General features: G+C 49.3%; 1 protein-coding gene across 1 annotated transcript in view; it reads left to right on the top strand.

Annotated features, from left to right (window-relative positions):
* The first annotated feature begins 1,234 nt into the window (after positions 1-1,234).
* ELL2 (elongation factor for RNA polymerase II 2) overlaps positions 1,235-10,380 on the top strand; it is a 42,633-nt gene continuing 33,487 nt past the window's right edge. Inside the window, exon 1 of the mRNA XM_069776007.1 lies at positions 1,235-1,363. Within this exon, the coding sequence (XP_069632108.1) occupies positions 1,235-1,363 (129 nt within the window). The remainder of the gene's footprint in view (positions 1,364-10,380) is intronic.

The raw sequence follows: 10,380 nt of genomic DNA, 5'->3' as shown, positions 1-10,380 counted from the left end.
GGCAGCCAGGTGACCAGACCAGGGCAGATATGGACACGGTCTTGAAGGTAAAGACAAGATTTTAATTTGTGACACGAAAAATGTGCTTTGGAAGACAATACTCAACACATTTTAAAGAGCATGCTTTTACACCCTAACATGTAAAGATTGGACAAGTTTTTCTCGGTGCCAGCTGACCAAGATGAATCCTAGGGCATGAGTAAGATTGGGCATGGGGAAAATGAAAGTAAAACTATTTTAAGCCACCTAGAAAGTATTTTCCACGCATTTAAGTAACTTAAATGACAACCTGCAGTCAGCACAACTATCAGCCTGTAATTTTGGTCAGCCTTAAAGCTATTGCTCTGTCATGTCAGCTCCTCCTGCGGAGCACGCGGGAGCCCTCGGACGCCTCCGGCCTGCCTCTTGTCAGGAAACCGTGAGGCGAGAAGAGACCCCCGGGGGCCATTTTGTCAAACGGGCGGAATTCGAAGGGTGGTGCACCTGCCCTCGTCCTCACCGACTGACTGAAGTCAGGACTGGCCCCTGCTAGAAAGGCTGTACCGGCTGCCGTTGGGGTCAGCGGTATGACGCGCTCCCTTCCCTATGACGCGATGGAGCAGAGCGGTTTTCTACCGAAGCGCTCTGCCACCCTCGACTCGCACCCAAAAGCCGCTTCAGCCATTCGAACGGCCAGGCTACTCCTTTTTTTATTCTTTTTACTCCGAAAAGAGCAGTCACTAGCGACGGCGGGCCAGCCCTGAGGTACCGACACCCTCCTCACACAGCGACGCGTTACCGGACGCTCCGGGCAGTCTCTGTGCCTGAGGCCGGGGCTTCCCCGTCCTCCGCCTCAAGGCCTCGACTCGCCGGCGGGGGGGTCCAGCCGCTCCGGTCCAGCCGGTCCGCTCCGGTCCCCACAGCCATTTCGGGGGCACCCAAGGACCGAACGTCTCCCGCCTTCTGCCCCCCCGCAACGATCGCTGCCGCGCCCCCTCCCGCCGGCCCTCAGCAACTGCCGCCCCGCCCCTCCCCACCTCGAGCCCCGCCCCCTCCGCTGTGACGCCACAGCGCCGACCCGTCCCTCGCCGGGTATTCCGCCCCGCTGGGCCAATGGGCGCGCCGCGGCTGCGCGTGGCGGGGATGGCGGGGACGGCGGCGGCGGGATGGTCGTAGTGACCGGCGGCGGCGGCTGCTGCTGCTGCTGCTGAGGGGTGGGAGGGTGGGTGGGTGGGCAGGGGAAGGGGGTCGTAAGATGGCGGAGCTGCAGAATGAGGAGCGCTACAGAGTGTCCTGCCGGAAAGAAGGGCAGAATGTCACGGTGATGCACGTCAAGCTGACCGAGACCGCCCTGCGAGCGCTGGAGAGGTACCAGGGCTGCAAGGTGAGAGGGGGCGGGCGTGGGGTTCTGCGGGTTTACAGCGGGGGGCAAGGGGGGGGTGGTGGTGGTGGTGGTGGTGGTGGTGGGATGTCTCCGCGGTGGGTCTTACGGTGCGAGCATCCCCGCGTCGGACCCCGCACGCCCTATCCCGTTCCGCTGCTCCCGTGGGGTCCCTCCCGCAGCATCCGCGGTGGCGGGTGTGCAGGTGCCGCGGACGAAACCCCGACACCCCTCGCACACCCCTGACGGGGAGGGGACGGGACCCGCCGGGCAGGTCTGGGTCCCCACTCGTGCTCCGTGGGCTCCTCGGGAGGCAGCCGTCCCGGCGGAGGACGGGGTCCGGACCGGCGGGTGGAAGTTGGAGCGTGTTGGCGTGTTCTCCGCGCTCTGACACTTCGCAAACTTCCAGCAGCGCTCCGGCGTGCCCGCTGGCTTAAAATGAATGAATTTCTCGTTACGGGTTCTTTTCGCAAGCGCTCGCCGAGCGCCGTCCCGGCGTGGGGGAAGCAGCCCCGCAAGCGGCGGGGATTTCGTTTTTTTCAGGGGTTTTCGAGGCTGCAAAAGGCTCGAAGGTCGCGCGCGTCTGTGCCGCGTTTGAAAGTGACTCGGGTGTTCGATGTTTGCAGTTGCAGCCGCCTTTCGCGGTGCCGGCATCCTCGCAGCTAATTTTAAAGTCATTAATTGGAGTGCTGCGCTCGGGAGAAGGGATGCGTTCCCGCAGCCGGTGGGATGCAGGTGGGATGCGCTGCTGGGATGGGAGCGCTTCCCTGGTAGCGGAGCGTTAAATGAGCTGAGCTCTTGATCTTGGGTATTTCACGCTGTAACTGGGGAGCGGAGATCCAGAAGGGTTGTGCACACCTCATGGAAGTGCGCTGTGGGATGTTGCAGTCTGAAAGCAGATGGTTTTGTGTATTCAGATGTGTGGCAAGTTGGAAGTTGTGCTGACTGAAATAAAACTGCTTTCTTTACTGCAGGTAAATACATCTTGAGAGAGGTTTAATTATTTCTGATTTATGAAACAACTTGGGTAAATTATTTACCTGTGTTTTTTTTCTAAACCAGGATCAATTTCCAAGTTCATGTAATTTTGTGTGAAAAATGAGTAGTACATGTCTATCATCAGGATATTGTGAACTGAATAAAGAGTGGTTTATGGTCATTATGCTCAAGAAAATTTAAATTCTTTTCCCTGTTTTGCTATTTCTTCTTCTCCCTAACTGCAAATGAGACTCCAACTCTTCCTGCAGGTCTGCTTTCTATAATCCGGTCCTGCTGAAGTTTGAACATGCTGTTTGAGCAGTGGCAAGTGGAAGAATAACGGAACATAAAAACTTCAAACTTTTGTTATTCTAGCCCCTGGAATTTCTGGGTTTAGAAAGGGTCATCTTTTAAACTATTCAACCAAATCACACATTTCTAACTTCTGCACTGTCCAGAAGAACCTCCTGTGGCACTGTTTGAGAAGTGATCCTCAGAGTTATCTTATTGCAGAGGCTTTTTGGTTTGTTTTATTAATATTTGACAAGAACACCAGCATCAGGGGGAGGCATGAGGGAGGTGAGAACAGACTATCTCTTTGTTGTCTCCATTTTAAATAGGTCTGGCCATGATCTGCTAGCTCACACATCTGTACAGTGCCAGAGGAGGACAGGACTGATGGTCTGTAGCTGGTGATGATACCTTCCTTCTCTCTAGCTTAATGCTCAGCTATGTTGCTAACCCATTTCAGTTCTGGCTGTGCAACTGAAAAATTTGCAGTGAAGGCTCAAAATCAGCATTGCTGAGGACTGGGGAGTGCAATAAGAGGAATGCAAGGAAGGTAACCTACAGCTCTGCTGCTGCCTCTATTCTGTGCTGGAAGGTCTTATCTGTGTAGCACCAGTAATATCGCAGAAAGCATGTAGAGGTGAGAAATCAGGATAACCCTCCAATGACCTGCTTATCCCATCACCTGTATAACCTGGTCAGCATGTAATCAGGCTCTGTATACTTAATTGTTTAACATTCAAATTTAAACAGTCTGCATAAAGAATGAAGCAGTCTCTCCTTGTTGTTACCTCTGCTAAGGGTTTTCTTAGCTGGCGTGACAGCTAAAGAAAACTTGAAAGACTCTTAAGTTCTTACACTAAAAACATCTAACTTCACCTCCACCTTCAGAAATAGAGAATAGAGATTGTACCTCTTCAGCAGGCCTGGTCTCTGCAGCTTAGTAGGTGAGTACAAATCCTGATTCCCTACTCACTTTATGTGCTCTATCATCACGGCCTGGGGTCGACTGGCTTCAGATGACAGAGGACGTTCTTGCCTAGATTTCGTTTGGCAATATTGAGCAGCGTGCTTTAGGATCCTTGAACATCATCTGCGGCAGTGTTAATTTAAAACATGGCTCATTGTTTTTTAAAAACAAGTTCTATGTAGTAGGGGGTGATATTTTGACTTTAGTTCAGTTAAGTGCTGTGGGTTGCCCTCAGAGGCCAGAGCTGCAGCTGCTCCGCAGGAGAGGTCCTGATCTAAAATCAAGGCTGAGTGGTCCCTGCCCACCTCAGGCAGAGCTGTGCCTGCTGGTGGGACCACACTCTGGGGCTCAGCTGCTTTGGCATCTCATCACTACCAGGTATGGCTTTGCTGGCCTGGTACATCACCTCCCTCCATCCCTTGTATTGCCCTCTGGGACTTTTTCTGAACCAATTTAGTTGTGAGCTTCTTTTATATTTATTTTTTTTTTCCATGCTGGTTCGGTGCTGGATGCAGAAGTGTGAGAGCTAACATGGTGAGAGGGAACAGAGAGCAAGTGGCCAGGGTAAGTGGTAGGAGCAGAACCTTCGTTTTTCAGTGGCAGGTAACTGATTAGATTAGCTCAAGTTATAGCATGCAACTCCACCCTCTGTGCAGAAACTTTGCCCGGCAAAAAACCAAAAATTACTTTTTGCTGGCTTAGCTGTAAAGTTGGCTTACTGTATGATCCTCAGAAGCAGAATAAAGAGAACAGGTTAAAGAGAAATGGAGTCATTTTACTTTGGTGCACATGGAGCCTCTTATCTGGTTTGGCCACAGCATATAATTTCACTCTCACTGGTGGTGGCCTGACCTAATCTGCTGACTACTCTGAAGCCGATCAGAGAATACTGCATGGAGTAGTGTTTGCAGAGAAGTGGGGACAGTGCTGCCTTCAACTGATGTGGCTTTTTGCAGGATTAATGTCTGTCTACAGTCATGTTTCAGCTGTGCTTCTCCAGGTAAAAGCAGCTGGAGGTGTATATTTTATTCTGCATGCTGTTAAAGCAAAGGTTTTGGGCTGTAAAATCTGAGCTTTTCAAACCAAAGGATAATTGTGACTCTTAGGAATCTGTTTTGCGTTTAAGTTTTTATTCTTCAAACAGGCATTGGGATGTTCCAGCTGCAGAGTCAGTAAGCATATGAAATGCTACCTTTGCCTGATGTTCTCCCACTCTAAGAAATTGAAATGGAGTCACAGGGCTCTGCCATATTTCATTTACCAGGGTCAAATCTTTCTGTGGCGTGTATCTGCCTCAGGTGGCCAGGGTTTGGGCTGGGGGTTAGGAAACTAATTTGTTTGAAGGGTTTGGCCTTTTAGGGAGCTGCTCTGGCAGTGTCCTGCTGAAAATGAGGATGTGCTTCGGCTCACAGATGGGGCAGATGTCTTAGGTTTTGCTTTTTTGCTTTTGAGATCAGCTCTAAGGTAGACACCTTGTTAATCTTTTCAAAACTGTAGCTTGCATGTCCCCACAGCTGTGCTGGATTTAGATTAAGGTGTGTAAGGATGGGCTCTGGCACCTGTAGTGGGGAGATGCTACCCTGGATGAGCAGCTGGGGAGTTGATATGACACTTGGAGGGGGGAACTCCAGATGATGACACAAGAAGACTGGGAAGATAAGCTCTAGGAAAAGAGAAAAAGCAGACTGGGCTTAACTGGGACCGAAGGAGAAGACTGGAGCAGGAATTATTAGGAGCTCTGAGGGGGCAGCTGAGAGCTGAGGTCAGCTGGTTATCAACCCTCCTGTCTCCTGTGGTAGGGAATGGGGTGAACTGAGCTAGCAGTGAGCAACGGCATGGCTGGAAGAGGTTGAGGGAAGATGCTGAAGGTAATCCTAGGAACAGGAGCATGTGGGAGAGTCTGGTTCCTGCAGGGCATTTCCAGAGCCTGCAGTGGAGCTGGGAGACCCCAAGGCATTCCATTCTGCTATTGGCACATAAATGAGAATCTGCCACTGGCACGCTTGCCACCAATACCTAAACTGCAGGAGAGTGATGTTCACTTCTGTGCAAAAGAAGGAATGTGCCTATGTGACATCTCTGTGGTTTTGCCTCCAAGTTGCCGATGGAGAGTTTATGGCAAGTTGTGTGTCTATTTTCATTTGATTTCTTGAAATCTAAGATTGCATCGCTCTTACTGTATGATGTGACTGATAATGCAGAGTTAATTGATTTGAGCAATATGAGTATTCATTATAAATGCATTTTCATCAATGACTGGTTGATTGTGAGATCTTTTGAACCTATTTTCTTACGGCAGCAAGGCCTGTGTGACGTCACTCTGCATGTTTTTGTGTTGTCGTTAACTGCTGAGTCCGATTTCAAACCTATTAGTGGGGGAAAAAAATCTTAATCCTTATGGTTTCTTTGGGGTAGCTGGGTGGTAGCTGTAGTTCTTCCAGTGGTATTGATGCATTATCTTCCTGCAGAATTCCTACCTCATCTAGCGTACAGGAGAGCCCTGAATAAATCAGAGGTCTGGTATGAAGTGACTAAGACGTGTATCCTGTTTCAGATGTCAGAAGGTTGTGGCTGATGAGACATGGGAAGATCTTAGGGCAGTAAAACACTGTCCTAGCAAACGTGATGGCTTGATCGTAGTGCCTTGCCTGCATCCTGCACAGGTGATCAGTAGAGACACAACTGAGCTGAATGTCCAGAGTGAACTTTTGAGATGGCTTGAACTGATTTGAGGTTTCACGACCCCTGAAAAGGGAAAGTCCTATTCCACTTCTTTCTATTGCAGAAAACTACCCATGTAACTATTTTGTGGCATGTCTTCTAGGTTAGCAAGTTGAATGAGGTTGTGGAAAAGACCCACAAGTGCTGGAGGGAATGGGTAGGGAAAGGAGCCGGACCTTCCTCTTCAGGCACTGTGGGCTGTTGTGCAGTTGACGGCCGCGCAGCAAGAATACAACTTTGTTTTACAATACAGCAAAGTAGATTTATTTGTCAGCTTCCCTAGGAGTGGCAGTCCCACCTTCTGAGCCAGCAACTCCAGTGCTTTCCCTCTCCCAAGGCTGTTCTTGTCTAGCCCCAGGGCTGCATCACCAGTGCTGTGGCTCCAGGAGATGGGTTGGGCTGATGAGATGCACCCTGCCCATTCCCCTCAGCATCTGCATGCTACTTCTGCTTGCCTTGTCCCTGTGCCAGTGCTGGCAGTCCAGTTTTGGCATTGAGTGATCAAGTGCTCCCTTTGGCAGCATCCCTCATGTGGACTGCCACTGCTCTGTGCTGGTCATGGGTATAGTGAAGGGAACCACAAGCTACAGGTGAGAATATCAAGTGCCAGTGAGTCTCACTGAAAACCAGAAGTTGGGTTTTTCACATTTGACACCCAAAACTGTCAGGTAACACAGATCGTAGTCACCTCTTTCTGTTACTGCTTGTAAAATGGTAGTAATGCCCACTTACAGTGACTAGGAGGATAAACGCACTGGTATTTGTCAAGTACTCTTGGGGTAACAATGAGCGCTGTGTCTTTAGGGTTTGTATAGTAACCAAGTTGTGGAGCTGTGTGCTAAGGTTTTTTCAATGTTTGGAGTTTTCCTGCTCACTGAGTACTGTCCAGATCATGTGAAGCCATCCTATATTTAAAAAAAAGCCACCAACAAAATAATGTAACTCGAAAACTAATAAGAATGGGTACACCAAAGGAGGCTAAATTCCTGTTGTATTTCCATATCCACTGTCAGAATAGCTCTGCTGCCCCACGACATGGTTGTTTCAATATATTACACCTCTGGAGGTCAGAGTTGGCTCTCTGAACTTTGTTAAGTGCAGCCTGGCTGGCTGCTTCAGTTTCTCAGTCCTTGCAGCCGCTTGGAAGCGTGATGTGACTGATGTGCTCGCTGGAGTGTGTACATAAGGAGGGATCCTCTGTGGCAGTGCTACGCTGTCTGGAGGAATTTAAGGGACTTCATCAGTGCAGGTAGTCTTTCCTTCCAAATGCTTTTTCCTCTCCTTGTGAGGACACCTCTGTAATTCCTCAGCATAAGTTGTGCTGATACATGCTCTGAATTGACGAATGACATTTGTGGGCTCAGTTGGCGGCTCCAAGCCCCAAGGCAGGGAAGAGAAGCTGCTGAAAGGAGGAGGAGGGGAGAGGGGAAATCCTTAGGATGGCATTGCCAGACAACACTGGTATCTTGTTCTAGCCTCCTCCTACATAATACATTGCACTTTAAAAATTATCGAAGCATATGAAAAACTTTATTACACATCACAATCTCTAATGTGCTGATACAAAGGCATCTTCTGCTTACTCTGAGTCAACGTGCCTGAAAAACAGTAGATAATTAGCTTCACATACAAGGGTGGTGCCTTATAAATATCTGAGTTATTTGCAGTGTGCCATGTGTGTGCACAGATCTCAAGTCTTGTGAGCAGATGCAGTCCCTGCCCAAAGGTTATTAAGCAAAATAGTGGACCTGGAGGAGAAAGCTCTTGAGTTTTTGCCCCCCTGGATTAGAGATTTAAGACCTGACTGTTGCAGCTCCTCTAGCTAGTTTTTTTTTAACCAGTCCTGTGTAGGAGAACTTATTGCTTATCTTAAATAGAATCTTCAGATGCAAATGAAGAGTAATTACTTAAATGAAGTGTGCCTGGAGCTGTTTGTAGCTTGGGTTTCAGCTGAGTTGACACCAGATTATTCCTACTCCTTAGTGAGGTGATGCATGTGTTGCTCCAGCTGTTCTGGGCGCTAACAGCTTTTCCAGGATCACTTCCTTGGATTAACTAGGTGGGACTCTAGAGTTTATGCCCTAGGTGTGGGATTGTAAGGTTTTCAAGTTTGCACTGTTCCAGAAGTTTTGGGCTGAACTGGCCAAACTGGTGAGAGCAGACTGGGACAAGGGGTCAGCTCACATGTTAGGTGAGAGATGAGATTGGCACCGGAGGAATGATGTGCAGAAGTGGGTCTGGCTTAGTGGTGGCTCTTCAGGGTGGAAGCAAGTCCACCTCTGATTTCCCGAGTCAATCCTGGAGTCAGTTTCACTTAACATGTTCTGCAGTGGCTTGGAGAAGGTATTGAGATGTCAAAGCTTGGAGGTGATGCTTGGATTTTTCAGGTGATCAGAAAGTGATGCTGAGTTGGTCTGGAAAGATCTTGCCAAGCTGGATCGGTGCCAACAAAGGTGGCATATGGTTTTCACCACAGGTAAGGTAACATGTAGGGGAAAAACAAGCTCTGCATGACATGAAACTCGGAACGGGCAGTTGCAACTACAGAATAAGAGATATTGGAGTTGCTATTTCCAGTACTCGGAAATCATTTGTTCAGCGTGCATCATCAGCCAGAAAAGCTAGCAAAGAGCCAGGTACCATCTGGGAGGGCATTAAGGGTGATAGAGAGGGTCCCTTTGGTGCTGTGTAAAGTTCTTGGGCACCCACATTTTGAGTCCCCTGTGCAATCCTGGTTTGTGAGGGATGTGAGGGAGGAGAGCTGTCCTCTGCTTGCTCTCTCCAATTGTAGCAGCTGCCTTGCAAGGAGAGACCATGGAGCCTGGGGCTCTCCGCTGGGGAGTGAAGGATACAGGGCTGCGGCTCAAGGAATCGTAGGTGACGTGACAGTAGAGCTGATACTGCCCATGTCTTGCAATACTGGAGGGAGAGGGCAGCTGATGGAACCAGCAGATAAAGGAAAGCAGGTGGGTCTGTTCACCTGTTGGATGGTGGACTTCTGCACCTTGCTCTCATAGGAGGCTGGGGGCAGGCAGTTGCAGGGAGTTTGGGCAGGGACTACACTAATTTGTGGACAGCAAGTGTGTAAATGGCCGCAGAACAGGAGTAATGAGGGATGCACCTTCTAACACCCCTAATAAGGGCAGGTGGTAGGGAAGTACAAGGGGAATGGGCATCGAAAGTGGTGAGGCTCCTGGTCTTCTGCAGAGAGCCACTTCTCTAAAGCTTCGTGCTCTTTGCTGCAAGAAAAGAAATGCAGGAAAGCTGGGTGATCCTGGGGGAGCAGAGGGAAGGGGGGTTTGGAGAAGTGCTTCCTGTGTTTGAGTTGAAGCCTGAGGTCCATGTGGTGGTAGTTCAGAGCAGTCAGCTTGTTGGATGCGGGGCTTGACAGAAAGTTTGGCTGGAGGGCCAAGGTCCCCTGCCCCACTCCCTGCCACAGCATCCTGCTGCTCCAGACCACCTGCCAGCGGGTAGGTGTGACCTTTCTGCTTGATGCCGTGCTAAATTCAGATTTTTTTTAAAATTGCATTTCCTCACACTGAAGCAGGGGAGGTGACTGGTACACGAGCATGGTTTCTCCAGCTCGAAAACCAGCTTCTGTCAAATTCTGTGAACCATTGCAAGAAGGTGGTGGCTGCTGCGTGGTCCTATGCAATTATTGCATCAGGGTTTTGTGAATTGCCTTCGTACATTAATTTCTCTGTGGAGCACTAAACTTCATTCTGGAAAACCCCAGACAAGGGTTAGGATTTGTAATTGTGTGCCAGAGTTTGCATATGTAACCTGTTGCATGTTTTTTAAATGAGTTTACTTGTATGTGCTGATTAAGTGGACAGGTCCATTACTAATGTCAAACTTGGCTGACTTCTAAAAGTTTTAGGCTTTAAGTCAGAAGGTTTGTGGAGCAGACAAATATGCAGCGAGCCATTTCAGGGCCTAAGGTTGTATGTGTTGTTGGCTGCTGCATAACTTGAAATAGTGTATATAAGCCTCAGATCAAACAAGTGTAGTCATTTTTAAAGACCCCACCGCCAATTCGTGTGGGAACTCCAGCTCTTCAGTG

Source organism: Haliaeetus albicilla, chromosome Z, assembly GCF_947461875.1.
Source record: "Haliaeetus albicilla chromosome Z, bHalAlb1.1, whole genome shotgun sequence".
Taxonomy (NCBI): domain Eukaryota; kingdom Metazoa; phylum Chordata; class Aves; order Accipitriformes; family Accipitridae; genus Haliaeetus; species Haliaeetus albicilla.
Note: the sequence above shows the minus strand (reverse complement) of the source record. Positions and strands in the feature narration are given on the sequence as shown.